The sequence below is a fragment of the Cinclus cinclus genome, chromosome 12 (genome assembly GCF_963662255.1).
Source record: "Cinclus cinclus chromosome 12, bCinCin1.1, whole genome shotgun sequence".
In the NCBI taxonomy this organism is placed as follows: domain Eukaryota; kingdom Metazoa; phylum Chordata; class Aves; order Passeriformes; family Cinclidae; genus Cinclus; species Cinclus cinclus.
Window position 1 is genome coordinate 9,309,202 of NC_085057.1, and position 24,722 is coordinate 9,333,923.

General features: G+C 48.9%; 2 protein-coding genes across 2 annotated transcripts in view; both read right to left on the reverse strand.

Annotated features, from left to right (window-relative positions):
* Nucleotides 1–9,779, reverse strand: part of SETD5 (SET domain containing 5) — a 65,192-nt gene extending 55,413 nt beyond the window's left edge. Inside the window, exon 1 of the mRNA XM_062500472.1 lies at nt 9,655–9,779. The gene's annotated coding sequence lies outside the window, so the exon portion shown is untranslated. The remainder of the gene's footprint in view (nt 1–9,654) is intronic.
* Nucleotides 9,780–10,867: 1,088 nt separating this feature from the next.
* Nucleotides 10,868–20,191, reverse strand: LOC134048659 (SRSF protein kinase 2-like). The gene is made up of 11 exons (XM_062500575.1): nt 20,146–20,191; nt 19,902–20,010; nt 19,328–19,415; nt 17,099–17,186; nt 16,744–16,850; nt 14,744–14,906; nt 13,477–13,562; nt 12,928–13,035; nt 12,457–12,526; nt 12,281–12,373; nt 10,868–11,055 (listed from the first exon to the last, which is right to left on the reverse strand). Exons 1-11 carry the CDS (start codon nt 20,189–20,191, stop codon nt 10,868–10,870), a joined length of 1,146 nt encoding a protein of 381 aa, XP_062356559.1.
* Between the last annotated feature and the right edge of the window lie 4,531 nt (nt 20,192–24,722).

Below are 24,722 nucleotides of genomic sequence, written 5' to 3' on the forward strand. Positions count from 1 at the left end.
ATACTTTCTTACAGTTCTGCAAAAACCACAGAACTTACGTCAACGTTCGGACATCCCAATTCATTCTCCCTAAGATCCACTTTCCACATGTGATTCAACAAATTTCTGCTGACCAGTTTAAAGCTGACAGTCCCAAGCTGCACACAAGAGAGGTTTAACTAATGACTGACGGTTTTAAGGTGTAGTCTCGTTTTTAGAACATGCTAATGCTTTATTCTTTATTAATTTATCACTGCTGTCTGCACATGTAAGACTCAGAAATGCAGGAGCAGGAAACAGGAACTGTGACACATCAATTTCAACTCTTATGTTATTCCATGGCAGCTTGTGGGGAACATCTTTTTCCAGTTTGTGAGTTTTTAATCTTCTTACAAATTCTGTACCTGAACATTTCATAAAGGATACTTTGAACCTGCAGTGGCCAAGAGAATCCACTGGAGATCAAACCTGTGTTATCAGATGCAAACACTTCTTTGCTCAGTTTCTTGACTTTGAGTGACCCACACACCATGCTCCAAGTGTTTCAGGAGCTAAGCTGGAAAGGTAACAACCACCACTCTTAGCAGCACTAATGGTGATTTCCATAGGTGTGAAAAGAATGTCAGCAGCCTGGGACTTGGGCATTCAAGTGTCTTCCACCTCAGGCAGAGCATGCAAGAAACATCTCCTCCAAACAGTCCCACTGCAGGGTAGAGTTAAGGTATTTCCTTTGCCTATCTCACAAGTCACAGCTTTAACCTCAGCAGAGATCTTCCTGCTGATAAGTGACATATCTAAAGAGACAGATTTGGGACGGCATACCCCAAAATGCAATGTCCTAGTATAACTTTCCACCTCCTGCCCAGCCATTGTCACAGATAAACGATGTGTTCCAACCCTGAGTCCTTATCCTGGGGCATGGGCAGGGAGCAGACACAAGCATTCAGATGGAGTCCCCAGAGCTCTCCATACACATCACCCCAGTGCTCACCTGGGCATTCAGATGCCACATTGCAAAAGTCAAAACAACTGCTGTCAGCTGTAAGGATAAGACAGCACATACACACTGCTTGGTTCCCTGATGGCAGTGATTGATTTGGGGCTATTTGCAAATGTTTTCATTAAATAAAAGGTTACCCTTGCAACAGCTGAGATTTCTTGCTTATGAGACATACTGCTCACACCCATCATGAATTTTTTTTGCACAGTAATACGTGTTTGGAGATGTCATGACATGCTAACATTTAAATACCTTTATTCAAACACAAAACAGCCAAAATGCTGCCTCAAGTTCTGTTAGACCAAGTAGTCTCACTAGGTACAAGACAAAGCCTCAGCTTGCAGACAACAGCAGCACACAACAGGATCTGCAGTGCACAGACAATTGCTTTATTTCAAATTTGCTATAACCAAGTTTCCCATATTAAAGAAATAGGATTGAAGTTTCTTCTGCAACTGGCCTTGGCTGAATTACATTTTTGTGTTGCTCCAGTCATACTATATATATTTTCAGTGAAGTTACAGGGAATTAATGCTGTGATCTTTTTTTATACATTTGACAGTCTATCTTCAGTAATTTGCAATTTTCTGCACACCTTGGTATTTCATTACCCATAACAACTGGCAAGAAAATACAAAACACTTCCTAATTCGTAGGTTAAGGAAAAAGAAAACCCAAAACATTGTGTGGTGCATTTACTTACACAGATTAGTAATATTTTTATACTAATTAACTTTTTGCCATCTTCCAAAATGAGCCATCGCTCCAGTTTTCAGCTGTATTGACTTTCTGCAAAAGTATACCTACAAGATTTTGCTGTTTTGAAACAGTTCAGCACGAAGCTTAGGGTGTAACACTTCTCCATCACAGATCAAACCTACATTAAAACTCTCATATGACCAGTTTCTCAGACAAGAACAGATGAAGCCAAGACAATATCAGCAAAAGCAAGAAAGTAAGTGTTTGTCTAAATAAAGCACTCCACACACAGTGATCAAGGGCACAAAGCTCTCAGACTGGCACAGGTTTGTCAGCATGCAGTGGATGGTGGCTCACTCTCCTTTCAGAGGAGTGGGAAGTTACAGGGGACAGCCTGAGCTGGCCGCACTGGGTGCGGCACCAAAAGGCGGAGACCCTGTTCCCCTTCTCCGGTCCCCACCACATCCTCTGCACTTCCACCCATATGCTCTCCCCTATTTATTTCATGAGGGCTCTGGATGCCTGACAAATCTCTCAGTGAGCCAGTTCAGTTCACTATCTTGGCAAAAAAATAATCCAGCAAAACGCAAAACATAAAATAATCCTAACACAGCTTTCTCCTGGGTTAGCAAACTGGAGGAGTTCAGAAAAGGAATCCAGCAGGAACCAGAGCTGGCAAACAAAAAAGGCAGAACTCCCCGTTGGGTGAGAGAGCAAGGGGGAACAAAGCTTCCCCCATTCAGCAGCAGAGCAGTTGGATATGCTCAGCTGTCTCGTGGAACTTCACCCGGAGTAACCTCGCTCGCAGGGTGCAGTTCTGCAATAGTTTCAAGCTGACTTCAGCTGGCACAGCTTCAGTGCAGCGTCTCCATCCCTCCCTGCACTGGTGCTAACCTGACCCCACAGTCAAGCAGTTCTGGCAGAAGCCAGCAGAAAACTCTTCCTTTCAATAATGAAAAGCACTTGTTTTCTGAGTGGTAGTCTTCCTGAATAGTTCACTACTGGGGCAGGCATGGGCCAAAGTGACATTGGGAAGAAGAGGGCTGTCACTCCGAACCGCCATGGAACACTACTGTGCACCAAAAACCTGCACAAAGCTGTACAAGGGAATATACTGTGTGTTGCAAGTACCCATTCCAGTTTAACACACAAATTTCCATACACAAGCAAATCCTGAGGTGGAAATCAGAAGAACTGCACAACAAGGCGAGTTTGTGACAAGCTCAGAACCTGACTTTCACCCTGCAAGTATTCTTGCTCCCCCTTAACTTCCAGGCCATCTTGAACACCAACATCCTTAAGTTTATAAAACTGCAAGAGAACTTTGAACCAACAAGTCAGTCTCCTTTACAGTCAAGCAGAGCCTACTTAATCAAGCATTCATCTTTTCTTCAAAGATTCCCTTTAGGTGTATTTATACAGGAAGCTTCCAGATCTTTGCTGCAGGGAAAGTTAATCTAGAGCCACATTACTGAAAACATTTTTGCAACATTTTAAGTTACTCCACCACTGAAACACAGCAAATAATGTTTTAGTGTCTTCAGTTAAAGGCCACACAAATGCAAAAGGCTTGTGTACTCTTCCAAGTATCTATAAATTGATAGTGCAGCTCAGGTTGAGGCATGCTATTTTAAGGGCTCCATGTTAAACCCCGAGGGCACTTCAGTTTCCCAAATCACCGGTTCTCAAACTTTTCCCAGTGTACTTCTTCCTGCCTACAAACAAGGATACGTTCTCACCTCTTCACCCTCTCCCATAAAAACAGTTGAGAAGTGCTCCTTTGCAGCAGTTTCCACACCAGCATCCTGCATGGGTTCCAGTCCTAAAATCTGACTTAAAGCATTCCCAGAAAGATGTAATTTGGGCAGAGGCAGCACTGGGAAACATGACCACACTGAAAAATATGCCTCTGTTCCCATTCTCTGCACTACCCAGAGCTGTGATGAGAAGTTTCAGTCTTCCTGGTGCCATCCTTCCACCAGCTATAACTCTGCACCTCCCATGTTCTGCTCCCAGAAGCAAGAAGTGACCTTCTGTCCTACTATGTGAGCAATACTGTCTTATGTGGGCTTCCTTATTCAAATACGACCATCAACATAATCCTCAAAAAAATTCTCTGCCACTTATTTTCATGATTCAAAGTCAGGCAAAACCAGGAGGCCACATAATCTGATACCAATGAACTAAAACTCCAAGCTGCATCCTCTTTTTTTTTCCTTTATTGAATCAGTAGCAGCAGGCATGTTCTCCATTACTGAAGTTTGGTGGAAGCCTCTCACACACCTTCCCTATCAACAAGCTGCATTTCAAACTGCCTTCTTTAAAGTCAAGAAAGAAAGAAAGTACCAGAAAGAACTTCAAACTGTTCTCCAGGTTGCTGGCACAGTCACTGAAAACATTTTGTCCTGTAAATCAGCAAGGCTGCAGAAGAAAACCCTGGTATGAGTTCTGTGAGGACAACAGGAACAGGCCTGAGTCACTAAATGAGCAGCTACCAAATCCACACAACATCTTCTTGTCAATGTGTATGATTGTAATTGTAATCATGCTCTAAATACGAACACATCAAAAACACCGTGACCTTTCTACTATGAAATTACTTTGAAATATTTTAGGGCATTTTGGTTTTAAAGCTAACTCACATTCTGCCTCAAAAGGCTGCTTGTAAGTGGAAAAAAAAAAACCCTAAAACAAAAAACTAGGCTTGTTTAGAACAGGACGAAAACAGAAAAGTTTGCTGCCTTGAAAACTAGATAGATCTGAGTGTTTGGGATACCTCCCCTTTGCTAAACTTAGCCCTTCTGTGACCCTCAGGGAGGAATGCAAGACCTGTCTACGTTATCAAGTTTATAAGGATTACACTTTAGCATAAACAACAGATTATTTCTGAACTTCATTCTAAAAGCCAAATTCCTGGCCATTTCTCAATGCCACTCTCCTATGTTCCTCTCTCTTCACCCCCCTTTTTTTCTTCATGTTTGGTGAATGTGGGACTATTAGATTCCTGACCACAAAAGAAATTACTTCTCCCGCTCACTAAAAGCTTGCCACTCAAACTGCTGACAAATCCTCCCACATTTTTCCACCTTTAAGTCTGAGTACATCAGTACACTTAATCTGTATATGCTGAACATTTCCCATATTGCTCATTAAAATAACTGGGGTTTGTGCATGTTTAGCAGGAGAAAAATAAAACTCACCAAGAAATACTTTCTTTCTCAAATATACTATTTAAAATATAGTTTGTTGGTTCTACTTGTTTCAGCATTTAAATTAGATTTAAGGGTCAGAATGATACAGATTTACAATTTGAACAACCATATAGATGCTCCTATAGGACTTGTGGCAACAAAAACTAGCTTTATTATCTGCTGAAGGTTTCTTTTTTGGGGCTACAGCTTTTCAAGTTCAGACTCATCAACTGAAGTGAGGGAAAAATCCCTTTAGCTATTTTTGTTACAGGAAAATACTACTTCACCACTGGCTCGAGTGGGGGGGAAGGGGACGATGAACCAGAACCTCCTGATTTGTCCCACAGATCATTCTTCAAGACAAAGAACATCTTTGCTAATTATAGAAAAAAAAATTTCAACTAGGAGCAGTTGAAAAACTGTTTCTCAGCATGCTCAGTGGGCATTAGCTGCGATTTCAGCAGCTTAGCAAGTCCCACCCCTGTGTGAGCTCAGCGGGGAGGCCTGGAGCACTGCACATTCTCCCTGCTCAGCAGGGACAGGGGCTGCAGCTTGGCTGATTTGCTACAGGAATACTGGAAAATTGCCACCAAAATAGCAAATCTTGTGGAAAAAAAAAAAAAAGAAATCCCTAACCAAGATCCCCCATGCAACTTCAATAAGGAATTAAAAGGAAAAAGTAAAAAAAAAAAAAAAAAAACCAAAAAACTCAGCTCCCATAGTTTCAAAATGGTGAACTCTTGCTGCATTATGGTCTGGGCTTTTTTTTCATTATCAAAATAAGCAAAAGCCAGATTTATACAAACCTGTCCCTAACAATGCAAGTGCAAACTTACTATGCACTAACTCTTGCCACAAGTTGGTCATGGGAGCCAAAGACTGAAGGTAGAATCTGTAACAGCTGTAATACCCAGTTATTTTTCTTTTAATTTGGAAGAGGGGGTAAAAAAAAAACTAAATAGACAAGTAAAACACAACAAAGTCTTTATTTTAAATTCAAATAGCAGTTTAAGTTTCATAGGGGCAACTGAGACTTAACAGCACACATGCTATACACTTAAGCACATTTAACATTTCAACTCAAGCACTGCTACTACATCTTGTACACATAAAGAACACTTTCCCTATTGCAGTCTTCCTCATACACTGCACACAACACAGCATTTCATTGGCAAAATTTCAGAATTACACACACAAGCAGCACCAGAGTAAAAACACAAATGTGCTTTTGTAATACAGCAATAATGTCATGAGAACAATGATTTTTGAATTTTCAAACCTCTGAACAGCCATTATGTTTGTTTGAATATTGCCAGAAGAGATAGAAACATTTTTATCTCATCGCATCATTCAACACAAGTTTGTAAAAGTCTGATCATCCAAAATGGGCGAAAGCATAGACTGGACAGATGAATAAATTACATACATGTCAAAGACATCACACACTTAGTTCTTCCTTGCACACTTTGCACTGGGAATTTGAATTAAAAATGTCTTTTTTTCCTTCAAGGAACATCTGGAAAATTTCTATCAATGATTGCTAGTTGGTTTTTCTCCCTCAGAAAAAAACAGCATAACTTTTGTATGTTCTGAGATTCCAGTTCAATGCCACCCCTTTGCTGTGTTTTTTCAACTTTGACCTATCAGTTTTAAAATAAAATCTCACGGTAAATGAGGCTCTTTCTAAAAAGTGATTTAAATGTACATGGGATTTCATCACCCCACCTTGCAGTAGGGATATATCAGACAACATTAGCTAAGGAATATTACTTTCAGGTCACTTGGGATTTGACAGTAAAATGAAGAGCCAGGGCCTTGTCAAAGCAGTGCCAGCTATCCAACAGAATGTGAGGCAATAGACCAATTCCCCATTAAAACCTACAGAGAGACTGTAAACAAAGACTAAGGGGCCTTGAAGATCACTTTGTGTATTTCATTAAAACAAGGAGCAGTTTTCATACTCACAAAATTCAGAGTTCAGTACTGGTGTCATGTCACTCCAGGTTAGGCAGCAGACGACACCTCCTGCCCCAGAGAAGGATGTGTTTTAGGAGGGTTAACAGTTGCTCACCTTGTGAGGCAATTTGGGTGCTACAGATCCTCAAATATAAAAGCTACTCAGAGTTTGGCATCTACCACATGATTGCTGCCAGTCAAGCGGATTTAAGGGCATATTTTAATCTCTCTCACATTATTCTGGTCCTGGAATTTTTTGCTTCGAGCTCATAGTAATTCTGAGTTGGGTAACTCAGGCCAGGGCAAGGGGCTCCCCATGATAGGTGTTAGTTTACAAAGATGGCAGTGTTTTCTAACACTAATACATTCCTACTCTGCATACCTCAACTAACAGTTTCATCTCTAACAAACACACTGGAATATGCTGATAGCTCCAACTCAACAGCACAATATCATACAGACAGGGGGCCAGTGCCAAATGGTTAGTTAAGCAGATAAGAAAGGCACTCATTCTTCCTTTAAGGAAAAAAAAAAAAAAGGAAGCTATTGCAGTCAGGCAGACAGAGTGTGGATGGGAGCTGGCAGATTCCACAATACAGAGTCACGTCAAAAATGGCCTCCTGCAAACTGTTCCTTCAAGCATTTGAGTCAATCGAGAGGGAGGACTCCTTCCCATTATCCACAGGAGTTTTACCTCCCTATTCCACAGCAGAGCAACATTTCCTGTACATTTTGACACACAAGCACGTAAGAAGCTCAGAGAATAAAATGTACTCTGCAGCAGAGGAAAACCCCTCTCCCCATTTTCTGTTTCCAGTCCCAAAGTTGAGTCGGGACTTTATTTTGACAGTTCCCTGGTCTGTGAATGGAAAATCCCTCCTCAGCACTAGCAGGCTGGTGTCTGCTGCACACACCCACTGCACACAGCAGAAATTCCAGTCAATAAGGCAAGTGGGGCCCAGGCGCTGGAAGGGGAGGAAGGAGACATACAAACAATAAGAAAAGCATCTGGCTCTGTTACTGGCTGGGAAGGAGACTGGAGTTCAAAAAAGACACAACTGCAGCCTTCACTTCACAGGAAGATTATATCAATTCTTGCTGCCCTACTTTTCACACAGACCAAAATACGTGGAAAGGGTAACTGGAGGCTTCCAACCCACACTTTAATGTAATACCATTAACTCGAGAATGGTGATGAAACCCACCTTGGACATTTTTGTCCCACAGGACCAAAACTTATCCCTGCTCCTGCTTTAGGCCCGTGGAAACAGCCCAAAAAGTAAAGTCCTTTGCTGAACATGAGCCAGCCATCCCTCTACCACCACACTAATGGAGGCTGCTCTGCTGTCCTTCCCTGGAGATAGCAGCCAAGTCTAGTGAAGCTTCTCTCATAGCAACCAGAGCTCCAGAGCCAACAGCAGCTGCTGTCACTGCCTTCAACGCTTACCCACAGGATCCAGAGCACAGCAACACCCTCCTCCCTGCACCTCTACAGCAAAAAAAAAAAAAAAAAAAAAAAAAAAAAAAACAAAAACCAAAAAAAAGAAAAAAAACCAAGAAAACCCTGAATGCTGGCAACAAGACGACTTCCTGGGTCAACCACAAGAAGCAGAAAAAAATAAATCCTAGTATTTCCTATACAAGTAAAAACAGGAATCTCTGATTATTGAAAAAAAAAAAATCCTTTTTTGGATTTAGATTCTGGTAGCAACATCCAGTCACGGTGGGAGCAACTTCCCTGAAATCCATAATGTATACCAGCACACCATCAGACACCAACAGCAAGTTCTTTCCTCACCCAAAGAGAGGGATTCGCCCCACCGTAGCCCCAACGCTCCCATTACATCATGGCCCGAGCCCGCATCAGCCACAGGAGCCCTGCAGCACCCTGTGACCTCTCCAGCCCCGCAGAACACCCTCTTCCCCACCAGCAGCACATCCAAGATCTCAGCTGGTGTCAGACGAACACGAGGACACGGCCGGGAAGGGGCTGCGAACCCCCCCATGCCGCTACACCCATTTCCCCGCTCCCACAGGGCCACACGCGGCCTCGCCTCTCTCCCTCCCCCGGGACGGCGAGACACTGCCCGGCGCCGCTTCCCCACCCGGCCCGGCGCTGAACTCCGGCTACCGGCACCCAAGGACGAGCCGCCGGTCGACAGTGACCTTGCCGGTGCCGTCGGGGGTCGGAGCGGGGCCGGGGCAGCGCGGCGGGGAACACCCCCGGCAGCGGCCGCGCTGATGGGCGAGGAAGTGCGGGAGGATCCGCGCTGCAGCCGCCGGCGCCGGGAGCTGGGGTTACGAAGGAAGGCGCCGCACGGGCACCATGAGAAAGCAGAAAATGCAGGTCAAACACCGCCTCCCCCGAGGCCTGGAGGGGTCGGCGGCTCGGGGCGAGCAGCCACGGCCCAGAGGCTGCCCCGAGCCGGACAACGACTCCCGCGGCCCCTAGGGACAATGCAGGGACACGGGGGCGCGGAGAAGGCCGGGCTGCAGCGGTACTTCCCCGGCGCTCGCCTTCACCGACAAAGCCCCGCGGCCGCTCCAGCCCCAGCTCCGGCCCTGGCACTGCACCGGCCACCAGCGTCCCGAGCCCGCGCACCGCCGGGCCCGCCATGATGCCCGCAACACCGCGCCGGACCGGGTCAGTTCGGGCCGGGCCTCAGGGGACACGGCGGGGCGCTGCCGACCGGACTGCTAAGGCAGCGCAGAGCAGAGCGCCAGACCACGGGCCGCGCCAGGAACCCCCCGCGGCCGTCCGCCCAGCCGCCTGTCCCAGCGTTCCCTCCCGCCGCCGGGTACAGCCGGTTCCCGCCTGCCCGCGCCTACCTGGCCGGCCCGTTCCCCGGGCCCCTGCGCGGCACCAGGCCCGGCTCGGCGCCACGGCGTGTCCCGGGCAACCAGCGAGAGCGAGCGCTCGGCCGCGGCAGCGGCGGCCCCTCCCCCGGCGGCGGCTTCTCCCCGGGCCGGGCGGAAACGGCACTGGGTACACGGGGATCCCCGGCGCCGGCGCCAGGGGCGCCCCGGGCACGCCCACCCCGCTCCCCGTTGGCTGTCACGCCGCCGCGTCCCGCCCCGCCCTCCCGCCTTCGCCATTGGCGACCTCGCCCTGCGGCCCCGCCCTTGCTGCCGCCTCATTGGGCTCCACGCGCCCGCCCCGCCGCGCGCCCCATGGCCCCGGCGCCCCATTGGCGCGAGGTGCTGCCGCTCGTCGCGGAGAGGAGGGGGACGGCCGCCGGCAGCGTCGACGCGGGGCGGGGCGGGGCGGGCTGGCTGCGGCAGCGCCCGCCGGGCGAGCCGCGCTACGTGCCGAGGGGCGGGGCCGGCGGGGCGCGATCGCTCGGCGCGGGGCGACTCCCGCGTCGGGACACGTGGCAGAATGAAGGGGCGGTGCGGGGGGCGGCCGGGAGACCTGGGCGGAGAGGGGCGCAGGGCGGCTGCGCGGCGGCGCGCGCGGGGCCTGCCGCGCGGCACGTCCGCGAGCGCGGGTTTGAGGGGGAGGGGGGCTGGGCCGGGGGTCCCGTCACGGGGTCCCGGCGGGGCCGCCCGGGGCTAAGACCGCCCCTCCTCGGGCCGGGCCGGCGGGGCCAGCGCACCCACAGCTGGCCGGTCCCCGTCCCTGGAGCCCCGAACAAAGGCCGCGGGGCAGTGAGGCGGAGGGATGGTCCCTCCGCGGTAGGAGGGGCGGCCGAACAGGGCAGGAGGGGCCCCGCGGAGCTCGGTGCACGCGCTCGGCCGAGGGGCTCCGCCCGGTTCCGGTGTCGGTGTTCCGCCGCTGCGGCTGCGCGCAGTGAGCGATGCGTGCGATCCGCAGCGCTGCGGAGACGCGGGAGGAAGGGAGAGGAGCCCGGGCGCTGCGGGTTCGCGGCGGGGGCTGCGCGGCCGCCGCCCCGCGCCGGGGTCGCTCGGCAGAGGCGGCGCATGGGGAGTTGCGGGCGGGCAGCCGCCCCCTCCGTGGCAGCCGGCCCAGCCCCGCTATCCCCGCGGGAGGGCGGTGCGGCCGCTGCGGCGGGTCCCGCGGAGCTGGGACAGCCGGGTCGGGTCACGGTGCGGCGATCCAGGCGTGCCGCAGGCTCTGCGCGGCGCTGGCGCGGCGCTCGGGCGCGTAGTGCAGCGCGGGCAGCAGGAAGGCGGCGAAGGCGGCCGCCTCCCGCCGTGTCCAGCCGTGCCGGTCCGCCAGGATGCCGGGGAGGCTACGGGGGAAGAGCCGGGAGAGCCGCAGGAGCGCGCCTGGCAGAAACAGCGTGGGCACGGCCCCTCAGTCACACCTGCGCGGCTGAGGCTGCCGCGCCTTGCCTCAAAATTAACCCAAAACATCCTGAAAGATCTTTGCCGCCTTCTTGGAATTATCTCTGTAAGCTCCAGATGCGCTGCGCCTTGCAGGTTTGGCTCTCGGGTGCTTCTCAGCAGCCACCTTTCCAAGCTCGTGTTTGGAGTCTCCCTGTTCCTGAGTACTTTTCTTAGCTGAGAATGTGCATTCTTGGCACAAAGTGTTCCCAGAATAACTATGCCAGAGCCATTGCTGCCTGTACCCTGTGCCTGCCCACAGGCACCCGGATGCATCATGCTATTTCAGTGTCAGAGCTAGCAAGACACTGCTGTTGAGTGTGTTGTGGGGCCCAGCAGAGTGTATGACTGAGCGAGAAACAGCCCTCCTCTTGGGGAGTGCATGGTGTAGACACAGTGATTCAAGTTAGGCATGTGCAGTCAGGCCAGGCTCGTTCACAGGGAGAATGAATGTGGAACTAGTTTTGACTCATTTCTTTTAAGCACCATAGGAGACGTAAATGTGAGCAAAGGATGTGGATGTGCAGGGAGGTGTTTGTTTAATTCCAGCATAGGACCAGTACTAAGCACTGAATGAACTGTGGGTAGACTGGTAAGCATGAAAGCAGAGGATGATAGGCCAAATGCAGAAGGGTAGAGTCATGTGATGCCTGTGGTCAAAGAAGGGTTTCAAAACTCATGAGTCAAAGGGAAAGGAACTGGGGAGAATAAAACAGAAGAGATGTTGCAGTTGGGTCAGAAGACTAAATATAGCAGCCACATTGGAAGGATATGAGTACCCCATTCCTGGTCAGCATTGTTCTCTGCCAGTGAAGGGGTGAAAACCAGCCTGTTACACACTCTTCAGCCTTCCTGGCATGGAGCCATTTCCTGTCTATTTCCATTTTCTCCAAATCCAAAGGAGAAAGAATGGAAATGCTTTCTCTGTTGGGTGTTTGCTATGACTATTTTTCAGGATTTTGCATTTACCCCTGGAATGTTCATGGATTGCAAAGTAGGCAGGGCAGGGAGTGTTACTGCTCTTTATGAAATTTCCCTTTGTGTTACATCCCTGCTTGTAGCCTGCATTGTGTGGGTAACTTCTGGGGGAGTTCAGCATGAGCTGAGTAGGAGTGTGTCAGAGATCTGCAGTGATTTTTAAAATAAACTTCCTTATGCCTGTTCTTACCTGGCCTGCTGAAAAATTTTGTTGACTTGTTCCATGAGTAAACAATTTCAGGAGGAATTCTTCCCAACAGTTCAATAATACAAGCAACATGATCTAGATGGAGGGAGGGATGACAAATTTAGACACAGACTGTGACACTTCTGTCAGTGAAATGAATAAAACTCATGGAGTCCTACCATCATCTCTGGAGAAGTATTTCCCAGGTCGAGGATCAAATAGAGGCTCTCCAGTTGCCATTTCAAATGCCTAGAAATGGAGTAGCATTGTTAATTCATTGTCTTGGAGATTTCCTTGCTCACTTACTGATAGTACCAATTGCTCTCTTTATCACATAAAACTGGTCTTAAAACGCTGTCTTGATCTGTACCACAGTGAAACATCACCTTTAGCTCTGAATGAAAAGCAGCATGTGCCTGATAGGCAAGCCTCTGAGCTAATCTATATGGAGTGTGAATTGCCTTAGAGCTCAAACTAAATTAGGAGTGGGTTGTACCAGCAGCAGGCTTTTGCCCTAAAGCAAATGAATGCCAACAGCCCCCTTTGCCTTCTCATTTTTTACATGGATAGGTGGATGCTAAGGACGTGCTGCCCTGGCCAGGTAATGTCTGTCACCTCCCCTACACACACAGTGTTGTCCCCAGTCCTACCAGGCAGGCTGTACTCCAGATATCCGCAGGAGTGCTGTAGTCTAATCCAAGAAGCACTTCCAGGGCACGGTATGGTTGGGTCTGTATCTCCTTGGAAAAAGGCTTGTACTAAAACAGAAGCAAACTCCTTGTGACTGGTGTCCCTAAGCCAGTCACAGCAACGCTGGTGGTCAAAAGCTTCTTGTGCAGTGACAAGACGTTGGGGCACAAATGAATATGTGCTCTCAGCTCTGCAAGGGCACGACCAGCATGTTGCTGGCCCCACTGATACCAGTGGAAATCTACCTCCCACCACTTCACATTGAACAGAGTTTTAAATTTCTGATTATAGGGACTAACTGCAAATTGGAGAAATGTCCAAAGCTGACAGTGTCTCAGGAAGACTGTGCACAGCTTGAAGTTGAGTGTGCAAAACATAACACCCCCCAATATCAGCATCTCTGAAATAGCTGTCCAGCTGTAAAGGCACAGACAGACACACGATGTGGGATGGAAAGAAGCACACAGCATCCCACATTGTCATGGGATTGAGGGTCAGAACAGACTCACTGTCCAGCATGCGCTTCCTAGATCTGCAATTTTCACCTCTATGCTCATTAAATCAGATTCTTCCAACTGATTGCCAAGATCGCCTCCTAGGTGGAAAGGACAAAAAGAAATCAGGTCTTTCTGAGCCAGCAGGCACCCACCACTTATCACAGGAAAGGCATGTCTGCCTTCTCTTAAAGTTTCTCAGCCTAAAAGGTCCTAAACACTTCCTATCATGAATCAAATGCCTCCCTTTTGAAGGAACACAAGACCTGGTATCCAGTAAAAACATACGAGAATGTTTGGGAGAACAGTAGCTTGGAGTGGAACAGTATGACCATATGCTCCTGTCCTGCTGCAAGGTTCCTCTAGTAGCAAGGTTAAATTACTGAGGGGCCAGAGGAGAGCACCAGTCAGAACCAAAACATCTGTAATTTCTCCTCAGCCTTTGGCAACTCTGGCTGTCACAGACCTTGGATATAACCTGCTTGGCATGCAACACGGAGGTTACACTTCTGTATGATCCCAGAAAAAGGTAATTCCTGGTTTAGTACCTTACAGTAAGCTGTCAGCCTATGCTTAATATTGTGCTCTTCTGCTCCAAGCAAAAGACTCGGTCAATAATTTAGCATTCCCTGATTGCCCCTGAGTTTGAGAGACAAAACAACACTGCCATGGGAGAAATGCTCACAGGAGAACACAGTGCAAGGATAATATGAAAGGTCTCATTGCTGGGAGATGAGATAATCTCTTGAGAAACTCTCCAGCCCTACATCTTATTCAATATTCACACCATTCTGTGCAAATAAATTATGTCTCAGAAGGCCTCGAAGATTAGCAGCACACACAAGTCTCCCACAAACCTCAGAAATGAGGGAAACAAAGAGTAGGAGTGTCATACAACTTTCTGATCAAGCCATTTTGTATATGAACCTTTCAGTAGCTGAAAACATCAGACATGTGGAACTGTCCTGTACCTAAAGCCTTGAGAGTGAGCTCTGAGGTCATGGTGGGGTTGTTAACAGATATCTGTGACCTGTAGTTGTCCTTCACGCAAACCCACCTGCAGGACCACATTTCTGTAGGTGCCTTGAGTCCAGCCTGGTGTTTGTGTTAAGCAGATAAAGGAGAGGCCTTTCAGCAGCATAAGCTGGCTATAATGTTTTATACTGGTTGTAATGTTTTGTACTGGCTGTTGCAGGAGATGTGAACCTTTCCTAAGGTATCTGTACTGGCTGCCTCTCATTTCTCTCCTGCCAATAAACACATAAAGCTCTGGAGTGCTCACCTCTTCCCTTTAGCCTCACTTCTGTTCTCTGGTTGCAGTCGAGTGTATCCATGAGAAGCCCTTGGAGCCTTTTGCTGCATCCACACAGCAGGATGTTCTCTGGTTTGATGTCTGCGTGGATGATGCGGCAGCACTTGTGCAGGAAGTGCAGTCCTGCCAGCACCTGGGCAATGAGGCAGCACTGTCACACCAGCCCTGAGAGGGTCCCCACTGCCTCTCCTGCCCCAGCAGCTGCCAGAGCAGACAGGCACAGTGGGAGTGCGAGTCAGGGACAGTCTGGCCACTGATGGCAACTGCTGGCAATAAATGATTTCCTGTTGGGGTGGCCTGTGGGAGCAGGCACAAGGGTTTTATCACCCCACAAGGCAGCAGAACCCCGGGACCAAGTGGAGGTCTGGACAGCTCAGCAAGGAAAGGGCTGTTTGGGATGACACACAGTGTGACAATCCACAGATATCAGCATGGATGGGCAAGCCCAGGGAGGTAGGAAGAGGATGGGGCTATGAGGAGCCTTCAAAGCTGAACTTTCTCCTGAAAAATGTAATTGTTTGTATGACTGCTGTGTCCTGAGACCTCTGTGCCTTCCCACTGATTACAACCAGCCCCCAACTTTCATCTGAATGACAATGACATGGCATAGGAGGGTGTCCCATCTTATAAGGAAAGAAGACACAGGACAGCACAGACAGGAGGGGGAGAAACCATGAGTGAGTGCAGAGAGAACATTTCAGGGCCCTGCAGGAAAGTCATGTAGGGAAAAAACAGCTTGTGATGCAGCAGGGAGAGCCTGGCCTGTCACAGGGGAGAGATAAACAACACCTACCAGAGATGAGCAGTCACTATCAGAAATCAGTAACAGAAAAAAGGCTATGGGGAGATTTAGGTTTGTTTTTTAACACTCTGGACAGACATAAAGGACTGGTAAATATTCTCTGTATTATCTATTCTGGGATGAACACCAGCCCCAGGGAAATATCAGCCTTAAATGGTAACTGTGAAACATGGGGAAGATTTAAATAACTAAACTGGAATGAATCAGAAGTAAGTACTGTCCCAGTGCTGATCTGAAGGGGGAAAACAGATCTGAGATTTTACAATTAAAGCAGATAATGTATCAAGAAAAAGCCCGAGTGTGAAATGGAGCATAGAGGTAGTGCCACTACATTTTTGTGTAACTTACTCAGATATTAGTGGAGATTCTTTAGAGAAAGGAGAAGCTTTCTGAAGTAGCCTATTTTCTGTAGTAGGATAATAGAAAATAGGATGAAGGAGGAAGCAATTTTCTTTCTTAGTATTCCTAGAAGGTCACAGGAATCAGGATAGCAAATCTTCATCTTAGCAAGTATGTAGACTTCTGATAAATCTCAGCATGAGAAGCAAAATGTAATTTTAACTATTCTGAGGCCTCACTCAGGTTTCCCATTTCTTAAGCAGAGCCAACCCCGAAGAAACTCAGTTTTCACCATCTTTTAAATAGGCCCAACACATCCTTACAGGGAATGAAGGAAAAATTGGCTCTGCTTAGGGAATATTCAACATGGAAAGAGAACAAGCTGACCAAATCAGCAATCTAGAAATTTGTGTAAAGATGGGAGGGAGATCTTGAGCAGCCTTCAGTGGTGCCATGCAGAAAGCTGCTGGAGCTGGCTGGATGCCAAGGCACATGCCAGCAGTCTGGCATTACTGCCAGAGGGGGCTTCTCTGGGCAGCATGAGGGCAGAGATGGTTTGCCCACAAGAAGTAGAACTATGGCAGGCTCTTTGTCCCCTCCTGCTTCTACAAGCAGCAGAGAACCCAATGATTACTGAGCTGATGGAAACAGAAGTGCCAGCCCTGACTCCCTGGTGTACAACTGCAGGCTGTTGGCACTTTGTGGCCCTGACTCCTTCCCAAACCTGAGGAGGCTGCAGGCTTAGGCAGTAACACCCAAGCCCTTCCCCTTGGGAGGAAGACTGTGACAGCCCCTTGGTGCCCTTGCCTGATTGCAGCTAAGTTCTCACCTGCTGTAAAGACTTTTTCACAAAAGGCAAGGGCAGTCCCTGGGCTGTGTAGTTTCCCATCAGACATCGAATGGAAGGACCCAGCACCTCAAATACCAGGCAGGCATGTGGGAAAGAGTTAGGGATTCACTAACAGGGAAAGGTGTTACCACCAACCCTTTGCCTTTCACCAAAGCAACCAAATTGCTCCTAGTTCAGCTTCACCCCTCCAACCACGCCCATGTGCCCTGGTCCAGCTACAGCCCTGCTCATCCTCCTCATGGCAGCACAGCACTCAGGTTTACACCATCCTGTGGCTCTCCAAGACAAGCCCAGGCCTTGCTGGCCCAGAAAAACATTCTCCACAGAAGGATATGAAAACCATTCTCTCCAATCATTCTGAAGTCGTCTAACAAACAGACGATGTTTTCTCCTGCCTGGTCCTTCTTCTTCATGCAGCTTACCTGAGGGGGAGGATTCCAAGAAAGCTGCAATTAGAGACATATATATGCACAAGGACACCTTGCATCTGTTTTATCCTGTCTGACAGACTTTCTTTTCTGGGAGTTGGCACTTCATGACAAATCCCGTGAGAACATCAGGAAAACCAGGAATGAGTTTCTGCATATTTTGTCTTGCTGTTGACCAGGTGGGACCACCACACTCACACCAATCCTGCTGATAGTATCTAGCACATTTCCTGCTGCTTATTCCCTCCAGGCTGACCCAGAGAATGCTGCTACTTGTGCTGGAAGGGAATTCCCCGAAGAAGACAGTTCCCTGCTCCCAGCATCAGTGGCTGTCCTTTTCCTTTGCCTCACAGCAGCCCTTCAGCAATTTCCCTCAAGGGGTTGTCTTTGGCCACTCAAATGCTACTCATCAGGGTAGAGAGCAGCTTCCACATCTGGAAGAACCCAATGAAGGGGGATTATTTGTGCTGGAACATGGCTGGCTGTGGGCAAGTACTGCAGTGATCTATAGGATATGGATGGGTGGTGGAGGTGGTGAACACATCTTTTGTACTAGAGCCAGGCATGTAGTAGGTCCAAAAACAAAGCAGAGATGATTCTTCACACAGCACATGGGTAACTGGGATCAGTTCTTGTTACAGAGGGCTGCTGGTACTGAATCTCACAGGGGCTGGTACTGAATCTCACAACCCTCTGAAAGGGTTCAAGGTAAATCCATTGAGAATTTCTGCCCACACAAGCATCATCCTTGGCCTGAGAACTCTGCAGCTGGAAAATTCAACAGGCCAAGGGAGCATTCAGTGGGAGCAGCACCCTGTGCTCCTCTTGTCCATACACCCACCTGGACATGTGCTATTGGCTCAGGGTACTTTGTTGTGTGAATCTCCAGGCACAGGTGCTACAGCACCCCCAGCACCACACACCTGTGTGACAAGGAGCACCAGGGGCTTGCTCTCCCAGAGGACTTATCCTGCTACAGCAATTCATGCTGGCTTTTTTCTCTCTTCACAGCCACAACTACCAAGGTTTTGGTTTGGCTCATTTTGCAAATGTCAGATCCACTTGTACCAGTGCCAAGTCTGTTCTGGCACAATAGAAGTGAACAGCCCTGAAAGCAGAGGCCAGATCATCTCTCCTGGCAGCTCTGCAGGCACTAACCCCCCAGTGCTGGTGGGAACAGCCTTGGGAACCAGCTGTGTGCTGCTGAATGGGCAGATATGTCTCTGAGAATTAATAATAAATCAGGGGTAAGGCTCTCTCTACGCAGGGTTGTGCTGATGCGTAGAAAAGCAGCCCTCTGATTACATTAAATTTGTGCCACTTGGTACTTCCTCTTGCATCACTGCATCTGGCTCACCTGCCTTAAGATAGGGCCTACAGATTTACAGGTGTTAAGTAAACCTTTCTCAAACCTGTAGGAGAAAGGCCACAGAGTAATTTAGAATGCAGAATTTAATGGCTTTACTCATCTGAAGCTGATGTAACTTTGTATTTGAGCAAACTTGAAGAATTGTAACCACAAGCTTTCTAGAACTAGCAGTTCAAGCCAACTTCAAAGGCAACTTGCTACAACCCAGATGCAGACACCTAATTACAACCTCCATTAGTAGAAGCCAGAAGAAGCTGACTTCAGATATTTATTGTATTTTGGTACCTCATATTTTTTTTTTCTATTGCAGATATTTCCTTTTACTTCAGTATCAGTGTTGTGATACAGCAATGTCCTCTGGGTGACGTTCCTCTGTGAATGACACAAGTACAGCAGACATGCTCCCATCTCCTCCTTAAGAACATTGCTATCTTCTTCTGTTGATTATCTACCTTATCATTCTGCAGATTCCTCCTTTTTGCTGGATTTCAGTCTCAGATAAAAGAAATGGGCTGACAGAGCAACTGGGATAAAGCCAACATGTCACAGTATGGTAGAGGAAGGAAAAGATTCCTGTTTCAGAGGCCAGTGCTAAGGCAGGGTGATTTCTATGAATTCCCCAGCTTCCTTTCTTTTTTTTTCCTATTCCCTACTGAGCTCCTTGGACTGAAACTTGGAGGCAGAGCATGATGATGAGGCTGATACTCAAACCTGAGCTCCATGGCCATCTGCTAGACCAAAGCACAGACCCACAGAATATACTTACACAGCGGAGGAAAGCAACTTCATCCTGGGCAGTCTCAGCAAAGCCTTCCCTGCTTTTCAGAACCTTCACAGCTACCTCTTTCTTCCTTCTGGGAAATGAACCACAGCTGTCAGCCAATGGATGAGAGTGGCCATGACCAGCAACACATCCCTTTCTCCCAGTCAGCCAGCCCTAGGCTCCCCAGGGAAGGTGCTGCTCTTCTGCAGGCACCCTTGGCCCTGGTCTACAGCATGCCAGGCCCTTGGGCATCCCTCCCACTGGCATCTGGCAGCACAGCTGTTCCAGGGACCAGCAAGGGATTGGAGAGAAAAAGAACACGGCTACTGCAGGGTCTAAGTGAGAAAAAAGGAAAAAGCAGAGCAACAGCTGATCCCACCTCATTTACATTCTTTGATATCTGGGGACTAGCTCTGCTCATTGCACCCCACTGATGTTGTTATCAGATGCTCCTTGTGCTTAGGGGTGCCTGGCATGCTCCCAGACTGTGCTCTTCTGTTTCTGCAAGAGAGGCCAGCCCCACCCGGGACATCAGCCATGCCTTCCGACCTCCCTGAATTGGCACTCAGCCCCTCACCTCATGTCCTGGCACAGCCACACAGTGGCAAAGGTGCCGCATCCCAGCTTGTGCAGCACCCGGTACCGTGTGTTGAACACCTCTCCCTCCTGCACAGGGTGGTGACCTCCTGTGGAAAACCATCGCCAAGTGTCTCTAAATGCTCTTAGACTGAACGAGCAGCTGAGGACAGCCTGACAGGTCCCAGTGGCCTCCTCTAGCCTGGGATGATCTCATCTCTGGAGCCTCATGCCCAAGGACTGACCTGTGTGCTGGGTTGATGGCATCTCCTGCTGCACCTGCTCCTCCATGGCCCTGGAGCACAGCAGATCCTGGCACGAGAGGATGGAGGCAGTGGGACACCAAGCTGTGGGACACGGGTGATGTGATCTTCAGCACTTTACTCCTTTCAAGAGAGCTCGAGAGATGCAGGGTGGCCATACCTCTGCTGTGCCCTCACCCCTTTCTTTCCCATTCCCTTCAGCAGCTCTTGGAGTCAGGCTGTTACAAACACTTTTGGCACTTCAGGGACACAGGGATTATTTTAAGAGTTCAGAAGAGGAAAGCTGGCAGGCTGGTCCGGGGCCAGGGCCAGGTGGGAGTCTCAGGTTTCCTAGTGTGTATTTTCAGGGGCTTAACAGGGTCTGTGGGATCCCCTCCTAGGGCCAGGGAAAGCTCCCCCTCCCTCTCTCTTTCCTGGCTGAGGAGGGAATTTGGGCTTTGGCTGGCAGGAGGAGGCTCCTGCTCGAGAGGGGTGTGAAATAGAACTTGCATTCTAAACACTACATTGCTGGTCCTCTGCCCACAGTCCAGCTCTGGGGCTGGAGCACAGGTTTATCACTGACCATCCTGTGACATCCCAGCAAGGCCACAGGACATCCTGGCAAGGGGCTGCTCCTGGGGTTTGTTACTATGACAGCCCAAGGCATAAACACCAAGACAGCACAGACAGATTAATACAACTTCTGTTCCCCAGTGCTGCAGCACTGATGTAGGACTGGCTTCAGTACTGGTCACCTGAAATAGAAACCCAGAACCCTTGTTGCTAATGAAATACAGATTTAAGCCACAGTAACTGGGGCACTCCCAACCCAGCTTTTCATAATTTGGAAATGTCACTTGCTGTACAGCTGAAGCTTCAGGCTAACACACACTGTCAGAGCTTGAGACAAGTAATAGTAATGCCCATAGATCATTAGCGCAAGTAGAAATATTGAACTTTAAATCCTCCAAATCAGGTTGTTAAAGCTAAGAACTCATCTGAACCAAAGGATTTTCAGAAATAGTTATAGAGGGCTGGCAGTGCTGGTGGCAGGGAGTTGTTCTGGAACAGCAACATCTTCCAGGTGCTGAGACAGAGCACCTGTTTTAACTTCCTCAAAACATTAAAGTTTCTTTCCATGTGCTGATTTTCCTCTCCCAGCACAGCAGCCAGAGACACAGCTTGCCTTGTGGCATGCAGTGAGCTCCCAACACAGTTCTAGTTAAGGGTCAGACTGGGCTCAAAGTTTTCATCTTGTCAGGGAAAATCCAAAGTGCCAGGGCTGATGTTACTCTGTTCACCCAAGCCTGCACAGAAGTCTGAAAGGAGCTAAAAATACATCTCCTTCCTTACATTTCTACACCTGTAATCCTTGCATTTATGGTGTTCAGAATCAGTCTCTTTAGGCATAAAGCCCCTGGATGGTGCATGTCTGGATGGCCACTCTTTACAGCAAATACTTGCTGACATCTTAACTATGAAACAGAACTGAAATCAAAATTTTCCTTATTTCTGCACAGAGTAAGCTTATCAGTACCCTCACACTGCTGCACCACCAGGATCTGCCTGAGCCTTCTTCACTCACATCCTGAGGACAGCAGGGCCTGAGCTGAGAGCAAGCAAGGTTTAATTATGTGGCTTACCATTCACCTACCAAGGGAAAACTCCTGAGTGTGTGGAGATGGGAGTTCAACAGCTTCTTCCCTTGGTGGAGTGTCCTGGCAATAGGAGACTTCAGTGAGAAAATAAGACCCAGAGGCAGATCCAAAGTGTAAGACTTATCCTAGTCCTAGGGCTGAGGGAGCTTTTGTGCCATTCACTGGGCCATGGTGGCCTTGCTGCTGCAGAGGCAAGATAAGTCTATCCTTAGGCATGCAAGATCTACCTCCATCCACCCTCTCTGGATGGAAGCACTGGCAAAAGATGAAGAGTGTTGCTATGCAACTTGGTACAGAAAAGTGAAATGCACTTTTCTAAGCTTTGTGATAAAGGACAATTGGTGCTTTTAATCCTTAATTTCTTGTCATTTTCATATTAAATACAACTTATTTTGCTTTTGTCATTACAACTATTTTGTGGAGAACCCACCGAATTACTGCAAGCCTGGACTAACTTGGAGAACTTCAGCCCTAGAACTGTTCCTGCCTGGTTTGTGAGAGCCATGGACAAGGAGTGATGCTTCATGTCTGGCCTGGACTCAGCCACCCAACCCACAGGGAACAGCGTACAGAGCTGCCCAACACCAGTCACGCCTTATGACACCAGACCCTTGGAGTGATGGAACTCACCAGAGCAATACACATTTTCAGCTTCTGCACTACCACAGATCTACAAGCCCTTGCTGAGCACGACATCCCTGCAAGTCACAGCACGCAAGCAGCCCTGGTGGGGCTCTGACCCCCAGGGCCCAGCAGACTCACCATGCAGCAGCTCACGCCATTCCCTTTATCATCTGGCTTGTTCTGGAGCTCCCCAAAGTGAGATACCAGCTGGTCCTGCTCAGATTTTAGTCTGCACTTCCCCAGGAGGGATGTCCTTGAGCCCACCAAACTTCTGCATCGCTGGATGGACGTGGTGAGGAGTGGGGCAGGGTATCAGATCACAGCACCACTTCTGGGAACAACCTTGGCTTTGGGAGAGCAGGAGACTCAGACAGCTGCGGTGGAATCACTTTACTACTGGCCTCTCCCTGCCTCCCTGGCAGCAGGCCTGTGAGCCTGCAGTAGATTCAGTCTCCACAGCAACTATTTATAGCGGGAAATTCACAGCTCTACTGAGATGGAAAGAGAGAAGTCCTCCCCCTCTGCTCTGCCTTCTCCAGACGCAGAAACCGTGGGGCTGCCCGACTCTTTCCCCTGCTCCCAGCAGTGTGTCTGCAGGACTTGCTCCTGCGGCACCACCTTCAGCCAGGCAGAGCCATCCCTGTTCCCAGACCAATCCAGTGTGTGCCACACTGCCGGACCTGAGGAACCTCAGTCTCTGCAGCGGTGCCTGCACACAATCAAACACCGTCACAGCATGGTGCTGGTGGCCACAGAGCCTACATTCCCCCTGCTCCTCTTCCCTGGAGATCAAGAGTAGCAGCATCTTTCCCCCCAGCCCTGAGGGGACCCGAGCATCCCACACCATGCAACGCTGGGTAGGAAAAGGCCACACACAGCAAGAATCACTTTTTTTTTTTTCCCCCCACTGCCACAAGCCTCACACCAGAGCTGGGCATGGCCTGGCCTCCCCCTCACTGGGGCCCTGGGCTCGAACAGCTCGGGTTTCCTGGCTGAGGCTGCAGAGAGCAAACCCCAGCCCTACAGCAAAGGGTTAACCCTGCCTGCAGTAGCTCTGCTGCAGCTCCAGGCTGCCAAACCCAGGCCAGGGCCTCCCAGAGCGGCTCTCCCCCTGCCTGTGCCCCTCTGCTCTCACCTGCCTTCCCTGCACTAAAAATACCAAGGGAGGGGGCAGAGACTGCGCCAGGCCGGGTGCTGAGCCCTGCGGGGCAGCATGCAGGGGACAAGTGGTTTGTGACCCTGAAAAGGGCAACAAGAACACACAGAGGAGGGACTAAAAGAGGGGGAGAAGCAGACTCTACAAAACTCTGCTAGTAAAAGGAAGGGGAGGGAAGAAAAGAGGACAGATGGGCCAGGAGCCAGATTGCTGTCTAGGAAGAACTGTGAAATTTATTTAAGAATAAAGTTGTTCTGGTAAATTAGGAACACTGGCTTCTGCCTCACGCTGGTGGACAAGTGACCAACAGTGACAACAGTTGCAGCAACCCTTACCACAGTGAGAGACCACAGCCAGAGCTGCCACACACCGTGTGCCCCCAGTGCCAGCCCAACACCAGTGTCTGTGCAGGGAGGCTGCCTCCTCCCGCAGGGAGGGATGCCATTTGAGCTCTGGAAACTGTAGAGGGATGCAGAGTGGATGGCACAAGTTATCTTGAAGAAACATAGCCTAGGGAGGAGGGAAAAGCCTCACTCCTCACACAGCTTCTGGGTCCTGGTGCTTAGAAGCACAGTTTCCACTTAGGAAGGAAAAGAGGCAAATACATTCTCCATAATTGCATCATCATGCAATACAAGCATGACACAGAGGTTGTATATTAAAATTTATTGAATTATTGTGTAAGAATTCTCTTTATTAAAATCATTTTGACTCTAAACTGATTATTTACAGACAAAACCTCTTATATCACCAATAGATTCCTACATCTCAGAACAGTATCTACAAACAGTTATTACACTATGTAACAAAATTCATATTTTTTCAAGCTTTTTATATTAATTATTAATTCAAACTTGAGAAAGACAGTACCTTGGGTGCTCTGAGCAGAACCTAAGGTGTGGCAGGACATAAATGCAGGTCAGGCCATACCATAACAGACAGACAGACACCAAGTCACAAGGCTGGGAGAGGGCAGAGTCATCATGACAGAGGACCAGGAAAAAGACTACAAGAGCAAATGCCCTGGGTGTTCTGGAAACCAAAATAATCATCCCCACAAGAAAGGCACACACACATACACACACACACCAAAAAAAAGGCAGCATCTTGCTGCAACCAGGGCACACCCTGAAAAAGAAGTG

What these genes read in the sequence shown, in the direction of transcription:
- LOC134048659 (XM_062500575.1), bottom strand. Translation starts at nt 20,191, where the DNA reads ATGGAGGAGCAGGTGCAGCAGGAGATGCCATCAACCCAGCACACAG. An exon ending in GCCATCAACCCAGCACACAG is followed by an intron (nt 20,011 to 20,145) that starts GTCAGTCCTTGG and finishes GGTTTTCCACAG; the next exon opens with GAGGTCACCACCCTGTGCAG. An exon ending in AAAATTTTTCAGCAGGCCAG is followed by an intron (nt 11,056 to 12,280) that starts GTAAGAACAGGC and finishes TGTTTCTGCCAG; the next exon opens with GCGCGCTCCTGCGGCTCTCC.